Genomic DNA, 22,675 nt, shown 5'->3' with positions numbered 1-22,675 from the left:
GACAAATAGTTCATGGGATTGGGTGCAGAGATGGTGGTGAAGGTCACAGCTTCCATGTCTATATTGAGTATGCATTATATAATGATGTTTTGGTCTACAAAATATACAATGGCAATTCTATAAATTATAATATAGCCTACGGTGTGTACTAGCTATTCCATCTAGGTTTGTGTAAGCACACTCTATTATATTTGTACAATAATGAAATCTCCTGATACTTTCCTCAGAATGTATCCCTGTGTTAAACAACACATGACAGTATAAACCAATAACGATTTATAACCCCAGGCTCAGATAGAAGTCTCCTAACACGTGGCCACGTAAGGCTGGATGCTTCCAGTCAGAGACACCAAGCCCCAAAGCCAATAATCCACCCAGTCAACATGACCTACCAGTAAGAGGTGGTGACCTCACAGGAGAGACTTCTCATCATTTATTGTCTAGCTCTGTGTGGAGCCACGTAGGGAAAATTTGCAGGTAAGAGCTCTGAAGCCCAGGTAGGGAGGACTAGAAGTAGGTACATAGTGCTTGGGGTCGACATAAGAAAGGCTAAGGGTGAATGAGGATACTGAAAAAGGCTATGGAGTTTGCAGGGGAGGAAGTGGTGAACACAAAAACACCTCACACCTCAAACAAAGGTGAAAGTTTGTCTACAAAGTTAGGTAAAAGAAAACTAAAAAAGACAAGTTCCAATTTAGTTTCCAATGATAATGAGAGAATCATGGGGAACTCTGCCTCAGAAGAGGTGTCACCCAGACTTGAGCACAGCACCCTCCTCTCCCACCCTTCTACATCACCTGCGCACACTGAACAAGATTTTTAAAACTACAGTTAAAGGAAAGTTGGGTGGGCCTGTGGCTTTTCACTGAGGCTATTTTTTCTTTCTACAATGATTTCCTGTCACTAAATCAAACACGGGGTCGACATGATAAGACTGCAAATATCTAGGCCTGTATAGCCAAAAGCAAGCCTTGCAGCAAGGTGTATTCTCTGCTTCAAACGCAGCCCTTCCATGTGCAGTGCAGGCACCCATCCTTGGATGATCCTTGTGGGCAGTCTGCTCAGCAGCCTGATACTAAATTCTCAACAACAAGAGCAAATACTAATTGTAGGATATACTGCACTTTAGAGTATGCTAAAAAGTCTTACCACATTTCATCACAAGAGTCAAAAGACACAATTCAAGCCAGGAACAGTGGCACATGCCTGTAATCCCAGCAGCTCATGAGTTCAAAGCCAGCCTCCACAACTTAGTGAGACCCAAGCAACTTAGCGAGACCTGTCTCTAAGTAAAATATACATTAAAAATAAATAAATAAATAAGGTTGGGGGATGTTGCTCAGTGATTAAGCACCCCTAAGTTCAATTCCTGGTTAAAAAAAAAAACACAATTTAGTTCCTAAGCATGTGAAAGACAAATGATATATACATCTTTAAACTGGGAAATATTTATTCCTATCAGGCGCCTATAAATCCCACCATTCTCATCATACCAAATGCAGAATTTCTGTGTGCAAATTTTATCAAAAGTAACATTGGCAAAAGTTCTAAGTGCCTACTTCTTGACCCAAAGGATTAAATTAGTGCATGTTTCTTAACCCTAGTTTTTATTTAATTGTTAATTCAATGTGTAACTTTCTTCCAGGAACTTGCCCCTGTTTCTCAGTATTATTTTTTTAAATTAATTTTTAATTGGAGCATTGTAATTATACAGAACAGTGGGATACATTGTGACATATTTGTGCATGCACATAACATATTTTGGTCAATTTCATCCCCTAATACTTCCCATTTACCTCCCCTCCTACTTCCCCCAGTCCCCATCCTCTACTCTACTGGACACCCTTCTGACTTCATGTGTTTCTCAGTATTCTTATTAAAACAATAAGGTAAAGATAGCTGTCTATTGCCTGTATTATAGCGCCATGATGAGAACTGACATTACTTTTCAAGCTACACTGTAATAGTTTCTGTAAGAAATTAATTTTAGAGAAATATAAGACACAGTCATAAAAATACAAACACTTCAGTGTGCTTCTGGGAAGCAAGACTTACGCATGAGAACTGTGCACAAGGATCATCATAACTTCCGTAATGCAATTGGCTCTAAATTCAAATCTTGGCTGGGAAGCTGCTGAGCCTTGGAACTTTGATTTCTTCAAAGTCAGCCTCTGCAACTTAGTGAGACTCAAGCAACTTAGCGAGACCTGTCTCTAAGTAAAATATACATTTAAAAAAATAAATAAATAAGGTTGGGGGATATAAATCGGGAATAGTGACACCTTCTTCAGAGTTAATGGTTTTTGGCCTGAATAGCTGGGCTTGCTATTTATTGGTGAAATCTAGAAGAACACATTTCAGAGGAGAAAATCAAAAGTTTGCTTTCAGGGTGTAGTTCAGTGGTAGAGTATTTGCCTAGCATGTGCTAGACCCTGGGTTTGATCCCTAGCACTGCAGGAAAAGATGAAATTTTTACTTGTTAGGTTTGAAGTGCCTCTTAGATAAATCTAAATGGAATCATCAACAATATAACAAGGCCAGATGAGATGCCTAGGGAGTGAGTGGAAGACAGAGAAGAGATCCAAGGTCTGACATATATTTGATCAGGACAGATAAATGAGGAGAACCCAGGAATGGAGGATGAGAAGCAGAAACAGCAGTGAGTTAGGAGGAGCATAGGGAACCCGAGGCCTAGGGAGCCAACTATCTAGGGAGCACTGAGTAGTCAGTGACAGCAAAGGCACACAGAGGTTGGAAAGGTAAGTCCTGTAAATAGACCTTTGGTTTTGGCAATGACCTTGACAAAGAAAAGAGCAGCTTCCATGGATTGGTGGGGTTGAACGCCTAATCAGAAAGAGAAGAGTAAAAGGAAAAATGTAGATAATTCTTCAGCAAATGCTTTAATAAAAGAGAGGGAAATAAGGCAGTAGCTGGAGAGGAAGGTGGCATAGCATTTTGGTTTGCTTTATCATATGGGAGAAATAGCCTGTTTGTGTACTGATGAGAATGATGTTGTTAAAGAGAATAAAAACCTGATGATACAGAGGAAAGGGGGAGCCATGCAGGAGGGAAAGCCTTCATCAAACAAAGAGGGATGGGGACAGGATCACTTCCAGTCCACCCCCAGTGACGCAAGGCAGGTGGAATGAGCAGTCTAAAATGTTTGGATTTGATTTTGTGGTGGGAGCACACAGAGGTTTGTGAGCAGCACATTTTTAGAGCATGACTGGTACACACATCTGCAAATAAGTTAATGTTTTCACAGCAAAAAATAATTAACGTGATGAAGAAAGGAGAGAAGTGGAAGGAAATTTCATAATTTTATTATTTTACAGAGTTCTAACAATCTCTCTCTCTCTCTCTCTCTCTCTCTCTCTCTCTCACACACACACACACACACACACACACACACACACACATACACACACACATATACACATACACATACACATACACATATACCTTTCCCTCCATCAAATAATGATAGTCTGCCATGCACTAACTCCATCCCTGGCACCTAAAGTCCAAAATAGAAAGAACACATTATAACTATATGATCCTCAAAATCCTTAATCCTCCGGAGCTGTTCCAGTTACAACAAGCATATTGTCACTCTAATGACCTCTTTGAACATCTACAGAGGACTTCAGAATGTCTAGGAAGGAACAGTCTTGAAACATTTAGGAAGGAGGTATGAGGTAAAGAGCTGCAGAGCTGCTATGAGGCTTTGTCTTTTGACACTTAACTTTCCAATTTTTTTAATATTTATTTACTTATATATCTTTTTAGTTTTAGGTGGATACATTAGTTTGTTTTTATGTGGTGCTGAGAATTGAACCCAGTGCCTCATGCATGCTAGGCGAGCACTCTACCACTGAGCCACCACCCCAGTCTCCAATTTCTTTTTTAAAGCAAGAGTTGAAGGTCAGCTCAGCTCCTCTACTACTTATTGGGAACTACCTACAAAATAATAGAAGTATTTGATGCTTACTATGCACTTAGTACTATTTTAGTTTCTTTACATATCACTTGAAAATCTTGACAACTCTATGAGATAAATAATATAACTTTTTAATGGTAAGAAACAACTTGCCCAAGTTCATACTATTAGTGGAGGAGCCAGGATTCCAAACCAGGCAATCTGTTTGAGGATTTGTGTTTCTTTTTATTTTATTTTTTTCAGTGCTAGGGATTGAGCCCAGGCAAGCACTCTGCCACTGAGCTATACCACCAGCCTAAATGTGTATGTTTTCACCATGTCAACATACACCACTCATGTTAAGGACAGAGATATGTATATAATACAGCTCCTCTCTGCATAAGGTTCAGAGGGTACCCCCCAGGGGTTCAGTGATAGATAAGAGAATCAAGAGTTGAAATGTTCTCAGGAAGTTTGAACCCTCAGTCTGAAGTAACCAAATAAACCTGACTTAGGGAGAACATAAAATCTGAATTTGGTTTCCAAAGTGCAATGTATCAGCACAGCTGAGAGAAATATGTTGTGGCCACAAGTTCTCTGGAAAAAATCTGAGTGTTTTTGGTGACCATAGACTCAGCACAAGTCCAGTAAGGTGTTATGAACTCAAGAGCAAAACACTGGGCTTAATAGTAAAAGGGAGGCCAAGGGTTCCATGGTGTGGCAAGTGAAAGTCCCCCTGAGCTCTAGCCAGCTCAGAGGACATCTAAGTCCACTCTTCCAAACATAGAGTAATATTTTTGGAGGAACACTGACAAACTATGGTATATTTAGTTGTGGCAGATGGGGAAGGGTAAAGAAATGATAGTGAAACTAAAGACTTATCTTCTTTAACTATTTGGCCATGCCATGGAAAAGTCAGTAGATGAGTTTATCTTCACAGGACAGAAAAAAAATAAGATCAAAGTGTAAAGTCATAAGATGACAGGTTTGGCTCCTTGGCACCACCACCCACCCCATTCCAACCCCAGGCTCTGTCTTAAGGGGTAGATGACTTCAAGACCAGGGTCTCCATTTGCTCGCTTTTTCCTTGGTTGACTTTATATTCATATCTCTATCTCTAACATAAGCAGCATATGATAACATGGTTAAAACACATACTCAGGCTTGGAGTGTGTGTAGTTCAGTGGCAGAATGCTTGTCTGGCATGTGTGAGGCCCGGACTTAATCCCCAGCACTGAAAAAACTAAAATAAAACAAAAAGCAAACACAAATCCTCAGCCAAATTGCCTGGTTTAGAATCCCAGCTCCTCCACTAATAGTATGAACTTGGGCAAATAGTGTGTCTTGTTTTTCTTAACATAAATATATATATATATATATATATACACACACACACACATATACATATATATGCAACATATATATGAACATATATTTCATCGCATAGAGATATTGAGATTTTCAAGTAACATGTAAAAAAACCTAGAACAGTACTAAGTACATATGACTTCCCAACTTTTTGTTATCAACAAAACTCCCTTTGGTGAAATTCTACTGTCATTTCAAAACATCTTCATTAATAGTACCTTTATTCCTCAATTATGGGTTGATTTTATAAATGAGAATATTTTCAAATAACCAATGACCAAACCTAAGGAGAATTTTGATTTGAGGCCTCAATGCTTTTTTTTGAAAACACAATTCATTTCCTCCCCAGCCCCCACCCTAGAAAGAGAACTCAGGGCCTCTGGCATGTTAAGCAGGCTACACCTCCAATCCCATATATCTCTTTTTATTGACTCATTGTTCACTATAGTATTGGCTGGTGATATGGATATTTTTCCATCAGAACTCAAGGAATCTGTTTTCTCATGAAAGTCAACATTGAATACAATGTAGTAATTCCAAGTTATTACCGCCGGAAGCTAGATTAAAATTAATGACCTTGGAATGGAACACACAAAAAGCGCTGCCCAATCAATTTCCAAAGCTCCCCAAAGCATTGTTCCTAATACTTAAAGTTGATCACAAGGAAATAAACTCTGCTTTTGTTTCTTTTTCTCTTGTGTGGTATAAGATAGAATATGTTGTCTCTGTTATTCACAATTTATAACCCTATGGTTTTCTTCAGCTTATGAAAATGTTTTATAACTTTATTGATACAAATTGTCCTCAGAAAAAAATGTTCTTAATTTAAAATGTGAAGAAATCATTAAAGGAGAGCCGGGTGCAGTGGTGTACCCCTGTAATCCCAGAGAATGGGGAGGCTGAGGCAGGAGGATCACAAGTTCAAGGCCAGTCTCAGCAACTTAGTGAGGACCTAAGCAACTTAAATGAGGCCCTATGCAACTTAGTGAGACCCTGTCTCCTAATGGAGGGCAAGGCTGGGAATGTGACTCAATGCAAAAGCCCCTCTGGATTCAATCCTAGTACCAAAAAAAAGAAAGAAAGAATGAGAGGAAATATATGTGCTAAATTAGCAATAAAGTCAGCTTATTTTTCCATCATTTTCTTTCTGGGGGCATAAGTTTGCAATTATTTAGAACTAATTGTTAATTATTTTCTGGGGGGGGGCATGATTGAGAGGAATTGGACCCTCAGGTTTACCTGGAGAAAGTGCTACTGGGGCAAATTGAATTGGAGATCTTAGAACATCCTCCCTCTGGGTAGAAGCTCACTGGCAGGTGGAGGTTTACTTACTCTCAGTGAAGGGCAGCTCCATAATTCATGACAGCACTTCTTTTTGGTCCGTGCTGGAGATCCAATCCAGGGCCCTGCCCATTTTGGGTAAGCTGTCCTGCCACAGAGCTACACCCCAGCCCCAACATTTGTTCACAGAACTCTGGACACACAACTTATACTTGAAGGTACAAGTTACCCATTTTATAAACTGAGGCCAGGAAAGCTTAATCTTTTGGGGGTCTCATTGCTTAGAAAGGATGACTTAGTTATAGACACATGTATTTTGATATCCACAGCCCTGGGTACAGAGTCCAGTTCCATGACCTCTGTGACCTTGAGCCTCTGGAACCTCATCTGTAAAGTGATGATAACTCTTCTTTGTAGGGTTAGTTTGAATATTACAGTTAGGTAGCCTAAGCCTGTGTAGTTCCTGGTCTGGGACAGAGCAAGTGCCTCCAGTCGTCTAACTTCCCTTTTTTCCTGTTAAAACCCAACTCCTCCATTCAGACTTCACGGCATCGTCCCCTCCTCCTCCACGTGTCATCTCTACACTTCCCTCACACAGTGCTGGCTCTCTCCTCATATTTGTGGGTATTCGCTTTTATCTCAATTTCTGCAAGAATATGCAATAAATGATTGAATGACTGAGTGTGGTTGTGTAGAGACGAAATCCCCTCCCGTCCCTGGTGTGGCCAGGCACTGACAACTTGACTGTCCAGATTCTCTTCCTCCACAGAGGCCTTTCTCACCAACCACACGGAAACCATCACCGTGGAGGAAGGGCAGACGCTCACTCTGAAGTGTGTCAGTTCTCTAGGGAAGAACGCCTCCCTCCAGTGGCTGGCCCCCTCAGGCTTTACCATCTTTTTAAATGAGCATCCTGGTAAGTGAATGAAAGAGAAAAAAATACACACACACACACACACACACACTTACACACACACACACCACCAGACCTTGACCTAAGGGATTTTCCATCCTGGCAGGTTAGTGGGACAGAAAGCTGCATGAGTCACCCTAAGGGTGGGCTCAGCCCTCCTACTGCACACGTGAATCACGCCTCCAAAGCCAGTCATTTGACACATGGCTGCTTTTCTGGGGGCAGGAAGTCTGAAATGGAAACCCCACCAGAATGGTTGTTAAATGGGCTCAAATTACAAAGCACCTTTTTGTGTCCCCACCTCACCCCCACATTGCTTTTTGACTCTCGGTGACCATGAAACACCCACAGCAAAATGAGAAGCAGACAGTGGATCGACCTGGGGGCCCTCACCTCACGTAGCCCATATTATCACCCCACCTCTGAAGCCAGCTGCTTTGCTAGTCATCTGAGCAATCACAAGTCACATTCCAAAGCCCCCTTTCAGAAATCTCTTTTTCCTCCCGTTGGTCTGAACATAAAATCAAGACTTCTAAGCGGGAAAAATTGACAAAGCCATTTCTCTCTTCTCAAACACACATTAAATGAGCACTAGATGCCTAAAGTGGAAAGCAAGTCTCAAAAATCTATTTCATTCATCTCTTGGACTTTGGACAAGATTTTACTAAAGCCTTCCCTTTATCATGAGACCATCTCATGTCTCATTTTAATGTTCCTAACTGCCAGATATTTGATAAAGCATCTATGACAGCAAATTCCATTCTTGTTTACAAAGCAGAGTACCTAAAAATTTTATATGCTTTGAAAACATGAAATATTGATACATTAAATATAAAATAACCATATGTATCGTTTCAAGCTAAACCAACTATTAATACCAGATTCCAATAGAATAAGAAAGTACTAATTGATAAAAGTTCTAGAGAAATAAACTTTAAGTAGAGATTCTTCTGTTAAATAATGCTTTCTGGTGTTTTATTTCATTTTTCTTTTGGGAAATTGGGAGAAGATGGACGTTCTGGGATTTCACCTGCATAATGGCTTGATCTGTTGATGTGGTTCTGCATCTGGAACGGTCTTGCCCTCCAGAAGATTGAACCATGTCTGGAGATGGTTTGGGTTGTTAGAAATAGGGCAGGGGGCTGCTTCTGGCATCTAGCAGGTGAAGGCCCAGGACGCTGCTGAACATCCTACAATGAACAGTATCGCATCCATCACAAAGAATTATTCTCTCAAATGTCAACAGAACAGAGATTGAGAATCCCAGAATTCTGATTCATATAATATCAGTGCCCCAGGACACATAACTATTTAAGGTTCAACTATTTTAGGCTTGTTCATATTATACATCTTAACAGTTTTAAAAAAACAAGCAAAACCACTAATTTCCAGAGTCTCTGTTTGTTAGGGGATCTTTGACTGCAGATGGAAACCCCATGTCAATCATAGTCAAGAAGAGAGCTTGTTATTGGCTGGAACTTCTTAGAGCTTCCTTTTTTTTTTTTTTTTGCCATTGGCTAAACACCTGGAAGGACTAAATCATAATCTACGGGAATCTTCAAACAATAATGAACATCTCTAAATTTAAAAATGCTTAGCTTTTTAAAAAAATCACTTAGCTGGTGCATTTATCGGTGCATATATTTCCATTCTTGAATTCCCTGTGACAGCATGACCTCCAGTGAACCAAATTTCAAAGAGGTAAATCAGTGGAGCACTTACCTTGGAAAAACAACTAGAATCCTTCTATAATCTGAATCTTTCTCCCGTCTAGCATTCTTAATTTCCTACAAGTACAAACAAAGCAATTTGTTTATTTCACAGATCCACTATTGAAATATTTTATTTCCTAAACTATCTTTGAGAAGCACCCAGCTGATCACACTAGAATTTGGAGGGCGACTCAAACGAAGACATTTATTTGTTCCTTTAAAGTGTGAAAATCAAAAGCTATTCCTGTGAATGATCAATCTGTATTCATCTGACACCTTTCCTCATAACAGCTCTATTTTCTTCTTGTACAGCTTTAAAAAATTCCAGATACCAGCTTCTTCATCACTCTGCCACCCAGCTCTCCATCAGTGTGCCCAGCGTAACCCTGCACGATGAAGGAACATACAAGTGCTTACGTTACAGCCACTCCGTGAGCACAAAGGAAGTGAAAGTGACTGTGTTAGGTGGGTACCCCAGCAAGTAAACCCAGGCAGGGGGAATGTAGTTACCATTTTTAAAACTTGACCTTTTAGTTTACAAAGTGTTGCTAGTAAGAAAGCATTTCCTAGGGCACCTCTGCTATCTCTTATAAAAGAAAATGAAATAGAGTATTTTGAGTGACAAGCTCTAGATTAAACTGTGAACTTGTGAATTTATTTGCCTTTGGCATCAATTGAATTTTCTTTCCGGGAAACTAAGAGAAAAAAGAATTAAAACTGGATGAGCTTTGACTATATGCTGGCGCCATGTGAGACTCTAGGCGATCCAAAAGGAATTAAGCGCAACCCCTGCCCATTGGGGTTTGTGCTCTATTTAGGAAGGTAAACTAAAAGAACCTGGTGACAGTGAATCCTAAGATAGGATGGAGTCGCATGTAGTTGCACTGGATGCTCTACTCACATCCTCTCCCAAACAATTCCTCTTTTCTGTTGGGGTGCAGGCAGAGGAAGTGAGTCTCCTGATCATTGGGGACTAGCTCAGTTCTGCAGATGGTCAATTGTGACCAGTATATGTCTTACCATCTTTTGGTGGCAGAACAGATCAATTAAAAAACATTACTTTATATCCATCTCTAAATAACATAATCCCACATCTCACATAAAATGATTCCTCAGACCTCTCTGGTTGAATTACAGTGTGACGCCTGTCGTAAAGGAAAGGCCTGGTGGGAATGTAACAGAGAAGGAGTGACTCTCTTGAGTGCTTGGAGAATCAATGTGACTCAGCTCGGTGCCTTCTCCCCTGTGTGACTGGCCACCTGTGGTACCAGCCTGGTTCAGGCTGGTCATGTATCCTTCTGGGCTTTCAAAACTCTGCTATCATTGCCTGAAATACTTCATCTTTTTTTAGTTTTATGGAGCTGGGGATTGAATCCATGACTTCACACACACTAAGCACCTGCTCTACACTGAGCTACAACCCGTGATCCTTTAATTAAGAGTTTAGGGGCTGAGTGTGTCACCAGACTGTCAGCTCCTCAGAAGACCCTGTCTTTTTCATCTTTGTGTTGTCAGCATGTGACATATCTAGCGCAAGCTTGGAGCCAATAAGTGCCTTGACAGTGTTTCGATGGCAGATATACAAGTTAAATAAAGGTAGAAGAGCAACATTCTCGACCAAAGTAGAAGTGGGATAGAAAAGAAGAAAAAGAAATAAGCCCAACTAAAAAGTATTTCCAAGACAAAAGCACAGAGAAATAGGACCAATGGGTCCTTTATAAGAGAGAGTGCCTTTGATGTCAGGAGAGGACAGAAGTAACTGACTTTGAGATAAGTCATGGACTCAGGAAAGTTTGGAACTGAAGGAGCCATCTCCTTCACATCACAGGTGAGAAAACACTGTTGTGCCCAAAAGCTGGGGGACTTACCAAAGTTCTTACAACCAGCCAGTGATAGAGATAGGTCCGGAATCCAGGTCTCTCCCTCACCTAGTGTCTACCAACCAAATACAATAATATATCACATTCAAATTGTTGTAAAATCATCTGTTTTGGAACTTTCAGGGACTAATTATACCCTGAGTGACAAACAGTCTGACTTTAGCTAAAGAAACTTTGCAAGCATATAACAGCCCTTCAACATGATTGGATTCAAGGAGAGATAAAGTGAAAAATGTGCCCATTCATTGGATTATGTCCTACAATCATTCCTACAGAATCTTAGGCTCTGTGCTTTGCTCAGATATGATGACCAACTAAGTAAACATAGAAAAATCAATTTCCTTCTAGCAATTCCTGTGAAGCCAACCTTGGAAGCTTCAGTTATCAGAAGGTTGAATGGAGAAGACCATGTCGTACTTAAATGCTCCACTACAAGAAGCAAGCCCCCTCCACAGATAACCTGGCTACTGGGGAATGGCATGGAGATATATGGTAAGGAGAGAAAACAGTTCTTTGTTTTCCTTTCTCCTTAGATTTATAATGAATTTTTAAATGTTCTGGCGCCCTCTGGTGGCCATAGGTATCAAAAGATACCATTGAATAATTCATCTATTCTGTTTCCAGAGAAATTATTCTTTTTTTTTTATTGGTTGTTCACAACATTACAAAGCTCTTGACATATCATATTTCATACATTAGATTGAAGTAGGTTATGAACCCCCAATTTTACCTGAAATGCAGATTGCAGAATCACGTCGGTTACACATCCACAATTTTACATAATGCCCTATTAGTAATTGTTGTATTCTGCTACCTTTCCTATCCCCTACTATCCCCCCTCCCCTCCCCTCCCATCTTCTCTCTCTACCCCATCTACTGTAATTCATTTCTCTCCTTGTTTATTTTCCCATTCCCCTCACAACCTCTTATATGTAATTTTGTATAGCAATGAGGGTCTCCCTTCATTTCCATGCAATTTCCCTTTTCTCTCCCTTTCCCTCCCATCTCATGTCTCTGTTTAATGTTAATCTTTTCTTCCTACTCTTCCTCCCTGCTCTGTTCATAGTTGCTCTCATTATATCAAAGAAGACATTTGGTATTTGTTTTTTAGGGATTGGCTAGCTTCACTAAGCATAATCTGCTCTAGTGCCATCCATTTCCCTGCAAATTCTATGATTTTGTCATTTTTTATTGCTGCATAGTACTCCATTGTGTATAGATGCCACATTTTTTTTTATCCATTCATCTATTGAAGGGCATCTGGGTTGGTTCCACAGTCTAGCTATTGTGAATTGTGCTGCTATGAACATCGATGTGGCAGTATCCCTGTAGCAGGCTCTTTTAAGGTCTTCAGGGAATAGTCCGAGAAGGGCGATAGCTGGGTCAAATGGTGGTTCCATTCCCATCTTTCCCAGGAATCTCCAAACTGCTTTCCAAATTGGCCGCACCAATTTGCAGTCCCACCAGCAATGTACAAGTGTACCCTTTTCTCCACATCCTCGCCAGCACTTGTTGTTGTTTGACTTCATAGTGGCTGCCAATCTTATTGGAGTGAGATGGTATCTTAGGGTGGTTTTGATTTGCATTTCTCTGACTGCTAGAGATGGTGAGCATTTTTTCATGTACTTGTTGATTGATTATATATCCTCCTCTGAGAAGTGTCTGTTCAGGTCCTTGGCCCATTTGTTGATTGGGTTATTTGTTATCTTATTGTCTAATTTTTTGAGTTCTTTGTATACTCTGGATATTAGGGCTCTATCTGAAGTGTGAGGAGTAAAAATTTGTTCCCAGGATGTAGGCTCCCTATTTACCTCTCTTATTGTTTCTCTTGCTGAGAAAAAACTTTTTAGTTTAAGTAAGTCCCATTTGTTGATTCTTGTTATTAACTCTTGTGCTATGGGTGTCCTATTAAGGAATTTGGAGCCCGACCCCACAATATGTAGATCGGAGCCAACTTTTTCTTCTATCAGACGCAGAGTCTCTGATTTGATATCAAGCTCCTTGATCCATTTTGAGTTAACTTTTGTGCATGGCGAGAGAAAGGGATTCAGTTTCATTTTGTTGCATATGGATTTCCAGTTTTCCCAACACCATTTGTTGAAGATGCTATCCTTCCTCATTGCATGTTTTTAGCCCCTTTATCAAATATAAGATAGTTGTAACTTTGTGGATTAGTCTCTGTGTCCTCTATTCTATACCATTGGTCCACCCGCCTGTTTTGGTACCAGTACCATGCTGTTTTTGTCACTATTGCTCTGTAATATAGTTTGAAATCTGGTATCGCTATACCGCCTGATTCACACTTCCTGTTTAGAATTGCTTTTGCTATTCTGGGTCTTTTATTTTTCCATATGAATTTCATGATTGCTTTATCTATTTCTACAAGAAATGCCGTTGGGATTTTGATTGGCATTGCATTAAACCTATAGAGAACTTTTGGTAATGTCGCCATTTTGATGATGTTAGTTCTGCCTATCCATGAACAGGGTATATTTTTCCATCTTCTAAGATCTTCTTCTACTTCTCTCTTTAGGGTTCTGTAGTTTTCATTGTATAAATCTTTCACCTCTTTTGTTAGGTTGATTCCCAAGTATTTTTTTTTTTTTTGAGGATATTGTGAATGGAGTGTTTTTCCTCATTTCCGTTTCAGAAGTTTTGTCGCTGATATACAGAAATGCCTTTGATTTATGCGTGTTGATTTTATATCCTGCCACTTTGCTGAATTCATTTATTAGTTCTAGTAGTTTCTTTGTAGACCCTTTTGGGTCTTCTAGGTATAGAATCATGTCATCTGCAAATAGTGATAATTTAAGTTCTTCTTTTCCTATTTTTATGCCTTTAATTTCTTTCGTCTGTCTAATTGCTCTGGCCAGTGTTTCGAGAACTATACTGAATAGAAGTGGTGATAGAGGGCATCCCTGTCTTGTTCCAGAATTTAGAGGGAATGCCTTTAACTTTTGTCCATTCAGAATGATGCTAGCCTGAGGCTTAGCATAGATAGCTTTTACAATGTCAAGGTAAGTTCCTGTTATCCCTAGTTTTTCTAGTGTTTTGAACATAAAGGGATGCTGTACTTTGTGAAATGCTTTCTCTGCATCTATCGAGATGATCATATGGTTCTTATCTTTAAGTCTATTGATGTGGTGAATAACATTTATTGATTTCCGTATATTGAACCATCCTTGCATCCGAGGGATGAATCCTACTTGATCATGGTGCACAATTTTTTTGATGTGTTTTTGTATTCGATTTGCCAGAATTTTATTGAGGATTTTTGCATCTAGGTTCATTAGAGATATTGGTCTGTAGTTTTCTTTCTTTGAGGTGTCTTTGTCTGGTTTCAGAATCAGGGTGATGTTGGCCTCATAGAATGAATTTGGAAGAGCTCCCTCTTTTTCTATTTCCTGAAATAACTTGAAAAGTATTGGTATTAATTCGTCTTTAAAGGTTTTATAAAACTCCGCTGTATACCCATCCGGTCCTGGGCTTTTCTTGGTTGGTAGTCTTTTGATGGCTTCTTCAATTTCATCCATTGATATTGGTCTGTTCAAATTGTGTGTATCCTCCTGACTCAGTCTGGGCAAATCATATGACTTAAGAAATTTATTGATGTCTTCACTATCTTCTATTTTATTGGAATATAGGTTTTCAAAATAATTTCTAATTGTCTTCTGTATTTCTGTAGCATCTGTTGTGATATTGCCTTTTTCATCCCGTATGTTAGTAATTTGAGTTCTCTCTCTTCTTCTCTTCGTTAGCATGGCTAAAGGTCTGTCAATCTTATTTATTTTTTCGAAGAACCAACTTTTAGTTTTGTTAATTTTTTCAATAGTTTCTTTTGTTTCAATTTCATTGATTTCCGCTCTGATTTTAATTATTTCTTGCCTTCTGCTACATTTGCTGTTGTTTTGCTCTTCCTTTTCTAGGGCTTTGAGATGAAGTGTGAGCTCATTTATTTGTTGTTTTTTTCTTTTTTTGAGGAATGACCACCAGGCGATGAATTTTCCTCTTAAAACTGCTTTTATTGTGTCCCATAGATTCCGATATGTTGTATCTGTATTTTCATTTATCTCTAAGAATTTTTTTATTTCTTCCTTTATGTCTTCTGTAACCCATTGATCATTCAGTAACATATTGTTCATTTTCCATGTGATGTAGGATTTTTCCTTCCTTCTTTTATCATTGATTTCCAGTTTCATTCCATTATGATCAGATAAAATGCAAGGTATTATCTCCACCCCTTTATATTTACTGAGGGTTGCCCTATGGCATAATATATGGTCTATTTTTGAGAAGGATCCATGTGCTGCTGAGAAAAAAGTATATCCATTTGATGATGGTTGATATATTCTATATATGTCAGTTAAGTCTAGGTTATTGATTGTGATATTGAGTTCTATAGTTTCTTTATTCAACTTTTGTTTGGAGGATCTGTCCAATGGTGAGAGAGGTGTGTTGAAGTCACCCATAATTATTGTGTTGTGGTCTATTTGATTCTTGAACTTGAGGAGAATTTGTTTTATGAATGTCGCAGCACCATTATTTGGTGCATAAATATTGATAATTGTTATGTCTTGTTGGTGAATGGTTCCTTTTAACAGTATATAATGTCCTTCTTTATCCCTTTTGATTAACTTAGTCTTAAAGTCGATTTTATTCGATATGAGGATGGCCACCCCTGCTTGCTTACGAGGACCGTGTGCATGGTATATTTTTTCCCATCCTTTCACTTTCAGCCTGTGTATGTCTTTTTCAATCAGATGTGTCTCCTGGAGGCAGCATATTGTTGGATTTGTTTTTTTAATCCATGATACCAGCCTATGTCGCTTTATTGGAGAGTTTAAACCATTAACATTCAGAGTTACTATTGATATATGGTTTGTACTTCCATCCATGTTTGATTATTTATCCTTTTTTAAAAAAATTTAGTTTGTTTCTCCATGATTATCTTTCCCCTCGCCCTCTGTCTTTACCAAGGCACTTCCTACTGATGGTTTTGGTTATTGTTTTTCATTTCTTCCTCGTGTAGTGTTTTGCTCAAAATGCTTTGCAATGCTGGTTTTCTGGCTGCAAATTCTTTTAACTTTTGTTTATCATGAAAGATTTTTATTTCATTGTCATACCTGAAGCTTAATTTTGCTGGATACAGAATTCTTGGTTGGCATCCATTGTCTTTCAGTGTTTGAAATACATTGTTCCATGACCTTCTTGCTTTCAGTGTCTGTGATGAAAAATCCGTTGTTAACCTTATTGGTTTACCCCTGAATGTAATCTGTCTCCTTTCTCTTGTAGCTTTTAATATTTTCTCTTTGTTCTGTATATTGGATATCTTCATAACAATGCGTCTTGGCGTTGGTCTACTGTGATTTTGTGTGCTCAGTGTCCTGTATGCATCTTCAATTTGTATATCTGTTTCCTTTTTTATTTCTGGAAAGTTTTCTGTAATTATTTCATTCAGCAGGCTTCTCATTCCCTTGGTTTGAATCTCTGTACCTTCTTCTATCCCGATGACTCGTAAGTTTGGTTTTTTTATGTTATCCCATAACTCTTGGATGTTTTTCTCGTGATTTTTTACCAGCCTTTCTGAGTTGGCTAGACTCTTTTCAAGATGATATATTTTGTCTTCATTATCTGACGTTCTGGCTTCTACTTGCTCCACTCTGTTAGTGATACTCTCAATTGAGTTTTTAATTTGGTTTATCGTTTCCTTCATTTCTAGAATTATTGTTTGATTATTTTTTATAATCTCTATCTCCTGATAGAGATGCTTAACTTCTTCTTTTATCTGTTTATGTAATTCATTCTCAATGTGTTCTTTCGCTGCTTGAATTTGCTGTCTTGTATCCTCTTTAAGGTTCCATTCCATCTGTCTAAGGTGTTCCTTGAGTTCTTTATATGACCATTTTTCTGATGACTCTAGGTCCTCCTGAATATTTAGGCTGTCCTGCATTGTTTGTACTCCTTTTCTTCCTTGCTTTTTGAAGCTGCTCATGTTACTTCTTGTTTTGTTTGACTGATGAATTACTGTTTACTCCTATAAATTTATTAGATGCTTGGGAGGAAAGGTATTAGAAGGGAAGGGACGAAGTCACTAAAGAGAATGAGAGTAAGCAGGTAGAATTCAAGGAAGGGGGGATAAGATAATTGAAAAGAAATGAAAAGACAAAAGAAGAAAAAAATAGGAAATAAAAAAGAAAAAAAATTTTTTTAAAAAGTAATTTTAAAAAAATAAAATTAAAATTAGAAGAAAAAAAAATTTTTAAAAATTGTAAAAAAATTAAAAAAACAACAAGAAAGAAAAATGAAAATGAAAGAAAAACCCAAATCAAAAAAAAAGAGAGAAAAGAAAAAAAACTAATAAATGCAGTCTTAGAGTTTGATTAACTTCTCTTCCAGTAGGTGGCGCTGTGCCCACCAGGCCAAGTTTCTCCTGTCAATACGCGGGAACCAATCACTGTGCAGCAGCTCCTCTCAGACTGGGCGAGTCTCCAATCCTGAGTGCCTAGGGCCTCCTCTTGTGTCTAGTCACTTCCCACTTTTCCTCTAGCCAGGCCCCTCTCACGGGTGCCGCTCACCACGATACTGGCTACACGCCAGGTCTGCTGCTCCCGGGAGCCCTGTTTTCATGAACGACTGGGCACACTCTTCCAGTTTGCCATTCCTTCAGACCCTACGTTTGTAGAGCTTGGGGCTGAGAATCCTCAGCGAATTTTACTTGCCCTCCGGTAGCCACGCCTCCGGTAGCTGGTGCAAGAGACCTCAGCTGTCAGCACTGATGGGAGCGGTAGTTCCGCGCCGCAGGTCCCACGCCACCTCTGATTCCCTGGGTCTGGCTATCGTGCTCACGGGAGAGCTGGGAGGGGCCCTTAAGGTTTCCCCGATGTGTGGAGAGGGAAGGCTAGGGAATTACACACCTGTAGCCGCAGGTTTCAATGAAGTTATCTCCTCCGCCGCAGTCTGATGACGTCAGTTCTCTGCCATGGTGGTATCTCTTGCAAATGGCGACAGTTCGTTTCCCTTTGCCGGGTGACCAATGCAACGGGTGGGTCCTTACTGTCTCTCCCAAGCCCCGTTTCAAACCTGTGGCCACTACCTATGAAGGCTCGGTAGGCATTTACCTCCGTAGGATGAGAAGGGCTGACCAGTTGTTTCAGCAGGATGGATTAGTGCTGAGTCACAGCTGTTTGTCTGCGGGAAGCAGGCGAACGGGAGCTTGAATTCAGCCAATCCGGGCTCAGTGTGTGTTCTGAGAGGCCCAGACTGTTCGCCCCAGATCCACGTCAGCTCAGCATTGCCTAGTGATCCTGAGCAAACAGATTTAGGTTGTTTACGACTCCCTATGCCTGCACAGCTGAAGAGGTCAGAGACTTGATCTCTCTGAGCCCGCCGCCATGTTGGAATCTCCTCCGAGAAATTATTCTTATAACCAAACCAATGTTATGCCTTAATACTAAAAGACTAATTGCAGAAAATAAAAATGCTTTTGCTTAAAACAAGTTAGAAATAAAGTAGAATATTTATAACATTTTCCTAAATCTTGACAATATTTCCTAAAGTAAGAAGTGTAATATAGTTATTACCTGTGAACAGAAAGTTTTTTGCAGGCATAAAATTGAAAATATATTTTATAAAGTACATATATGAGCATATGGGGATTCTTCAAAAGACTAGAAGTGGAACCACCATATGACCCAGCTATCCCACTTGTTTAACTAAAATTAGCATACTCTAATGATACATACATGCCAATGTTTATAGCAGTGCAATTCACAATAGTCAAGTTATTGAACCAGATTAGGTGTCCATCAGGAAATGAAGAAATTTTAAAAATGTGGTATATATAGGCAATGAAGTTTTAATCAGCCATAAAGAAGAATGAAATCATGTCATTTTCAGGTAAAGAGATGGAATTAGAGCACATCATGCTAAGTGAAATAAGTCAGACTCAAAAAATCAAGGGTCAAATGTTTTCTTTCATATACAGAAGCTAGAGAGAAAGAGAATGGAAAAAAAAGAAATATTTAAAAAGGTGAGGATCTCACAAAAAATAGACGGAAGACCAATAGAGTAGAGGAAAGCTATCAAGAGGGAGGGAGGAGAAGAGGGCATGGGAACGTAGTAGGGAATGAAATCTACCTGATTATGCTATATCTATATGTGAATATACCACAAATAATCATATAATATATATAATCTCATCTTATATGATTAAAATACACTAATTAAGTAACAATAACTACTATAAGGGAAGTCAGAGCACAGTCAGCAGCTCAGGAGAGAGAGCAAGGGAGGGAAAAGGAGGGTACTTGGAAATGAGATTGATCAAATTATGTTGTTTGCAGGTGTGAATGTGGCATCGTGAATCCCACTATATGTATAATTATTAATGAATTAACTAAAAATGGTAAAAATTTTAAAATAGAATCGAACTAAAAAATAAAATACATATATGGATGCTCCTTGACTTACCATGGGGTTACATCTCAACACATCCACTATAAATTTAAAATATCTTAAATGAAAAATACACTTAATACACCTAACCTATCAAACATTAATCATGCTTTGAACACTCACATTTTAGCCTATACATGGAAAAAAATCCAATACAAAGACCATTTTATAATAAGTGCTGAATATCCTTTTTTTAAAATTTATTTACTTTTTTATTTGTTCTACTTAGTTGTACATGATAGCAACATGCATTTCAATTCATTGTACACAAATGGAGTACAACATTTCAATTCTCTCGTTGTTCATGGTGTAGAGATGCACCATTCATGCAATCATACATGTACCTAGGGTAATGATGCCCATCTCATTCCACCATCTTTCCTACACTCATAGCCCTTCCCTTCGCCCAATCAAATGTTCCTCCATTCTTCCCAAGGACCCCCATCCCACCCCATTATAGATCAACATCCACTAATCAGAGAAAACATTCAGTCTTTAGTTTTGGGGGATTGACTTAACTTCACTTAGCATTATGTTCTCCAACTCCACCCATTTACTTGCAAATGCCATAATTTTATTCTCTTTTAATGTTGAGTAATATTCTATTGTGTATATATGTATGTGTGTGTGTGTGTGTGTGTGTGTGTGTGTGTGTGTATATATATATATATATATATATATATATATATATATATATATATATCACAGTTTCTTTATCCATTCACCTATTGATGGGCATCTAGGTTGCTTCCACAGTTTAGCTATTGTGAACTCAGTGCTGAATATCTTGTGTAATTTGATAAATATTCTACTGAAAGTGAAAAACCAGAATGGTCATATGGTATGCTTTCAACCATTGTAAACATAGCCATCATAGGTCAAAGACTGAATGGATTTGGAACAAACAAGATCTTCCTTATATAATGTAGTACCGTGTCACACTCAAAACCATAGATTAAAAATATTATGAGGACAAAGAATCCAAACTTTCGACCTTTAACTGAAACAGGCTAACTAATTAACTGTGGTGTTGGGAACTACTTAATGGTTTGCTTACATTTCAATATACATTGTCTTTCATAGCTAAGTAATCATACATCCTTGAGAACTGTGAGGACCCTGCACAGTTAAGAATACTGAGGGCCAAATAGAGTTTTAGAGAGAAAAGACCTAAAACCTGGATCGAATTCCCAGTCCATTGCCAATTCTACTTCATCACAAAGCTTCTCCTTTAATTTGCCTTATTCATACAACCTGAGTAAGCTCCAGGTCCTTGTGTCCTTCTTATAAAATCACTGTAAGTTTTGAAGTTTTTCCCCAGTAGTGAAGGGTTAGTTGGAGCTCACCCACTCTTGTTCACCTGCTTTCCTTTGTGACCAGAGCCCACACACACAAGGCAGCTGGCTGAGGTTAGATTGCAGTTAGAAATTTATCATGTTTGCCACGAAGTCCAAGCCACTGGTCTCTAACAGACCCAAATCCATGGAAGAGCATTAAAAAGCCCTGCTTTTTATCTCTCTTTAAATTTCTACATAGGCGGAACCCATCATGAATTTGAAGCTGATGGGAAGAAGTGCAACACGACCAGTACCCTTGTACTGCACGCATACGGCAAAAACTCCACAGTGGACTGCATTGTCCGACACAAGGGCCTGCAAGGGAGAAAATTGGTTGCATCCTTCTGGCTTGAAGATTTGGGTAAGGGTTAATGATTGTCTTCAGTCATTTTACATTCACCTTCATATTGCACTCTCAAACAAAATTAAATGGAGTGGGCAAAGTCCTTCAGAGTGAGATTACTGTCAACAAAGATCTCCTTAATAGCATGTTTCTGCAATGATTGAAATTTCTCCAGCTGAGGACAGGACTGTAAAGGCTCCAATGCCCAGAAGAGATCCAGCTGGGCGTGAGGTCTAGCAGAGCACCACATGCAAATAGCACCATTCTCTCTCTTTGATAATGACAGCTAGCAGAACTTGACTGCAGATAGTTTTATTGCAATTACATTGTTGGAGAGAGCATGTGAAGCATACTGCATCGTTGTACTTGACCCAAAAGGAGATAGTAACTAATATCAAAACTAGTCAATATCGTTATATGTTCTTACAAAATAATTGCACAGTTACTTTGAGATGGTGGCCCTTTAGATATACTTTGCTGTCGCTGTATTAAAGATTCCCCAAAAGTCCAAGAAATAATTAAAAACCCCCAAACAACTCTTCAAGTCAAGGATCCTATAAGAAGCCGCAGGAATCACTGGCCTGTCATTAGTAGAGCTCTGAGCTTCATTATTTTACAAGGTACTTCTTGTTGGAAAATGAGATTCCTGAGTACAAGGAATTGCTCACACGAATGAAAGAGGAAAATGTTGGATGAGGATACATTACTGAAAAATCTCTTTTATCAAATGAAATAATTTATGACAAAAGGCACTCGTTCAGGGCAAGGTTGCTTAGTGGAACCTCACTAGGGAAGGCTGCCGCGCTATTCTGTGCAGGCTGTTGCTAATCAGCAGGCCTCCTTCAAACTACCACGTGCTTTCCATGGGCCCCTTTCTCACCAACCAAAAGCAGTTTATTGAGGAAGCTGCAGTCAAAGACTCAAGGACCCATAGGCTGGGCTGCACTGTAATCTTGTGTACCTACCCCTATCCCTTGGTGATTCCCCACACTTCCCCCTCCGATAGTGGAATTGGAGCACAGAGACATTTAGGTTCTTAAATAAGAGAACCAACAATGTTGGGTGGGAATGTATTTTTACTTTTCAGCAATGTTTCAAGCCATCTATCATTTTTTCCCTCCTTTTATGCTATACTTCTATATGTCTCAAAATTACATCTAGAAATATTTATAATAATAGGCTAAGATGAGTTGTATTTGTGATCTATTGACTATCTAGTGTCATAGTTAGATCTCTAAGTAGTCAAAGAGGACTGCCAGCGTCAGCTGGTGGTGGCTTCCATTTGTTTATGACCTTCTTTCTTTGGTGAGCTATGTCTAGGTTGACATTCAGATATTACAAATAGTCATTAGTTTAAAACATTTGCTAGCTGAGGATGCTTTAAAACACATTTACAAGTGAGAGTTCTGACCCTTTCATCCCTGCCCTCTCTGTAGCGTAGGACCTGGGTGGGGGGCAATGAACCACG

At 39.1% G+C, this 22,675-nt stretch overlaps 1 protein-coding gene across 1 annotated transcript in view; it reads left to right on the top strand.

Moving 5' to 3' along the window:
* The window catches only part of CRTAM (cytotoxic and regulatory T cell molecule), a gene marked incomplete at its 3' end in the record, with an annotated part of 37,863 nt that overhangs the window by 3,838 nt on the left and 11,350 nt on the right, over positions 1 to 22,675 (top strand). Inside the window, exons 2-5 of the mRNA XM_081282244.1 lie at positions 7,338 to 7,484; positions 9,506 to 9,658; positions 11,422 to 11,565; positions 21,064 to 21,225. Coding sequence (XP_081138370.1) covers positions 7,338 to 7,484; positions 9,506 to 9,658; positions 11,422 to 11,565; positions 21,064 to 21,225 — 606 coding nt within the window. The remainder of the gene's footprint in view (positions 1 to 7,337; positions 7,485 to 9,505; positions 9,659 to 11,421; positions 11,566 to 21,063; positions 21,226 to 22,675) is intronic.

The sequence above is a fragment of the Spermophilus citellus genome (assembly GCF_964194105.1).
Source record: "Spermophilus citellus genome assembly, chromosome: 2".
Taxonomy (NCBI): domain Eukaryota; kingdom Metazoa; phylum Chordata; class Mammalia; order Rodentia; family Sciuridae; genus Spermophilus; species Spermophilus citellus.
Note: the sequence above shows the minus strand (reverse complement) of the source record. Positions and strands in the feature narration are given on the sequence as shown.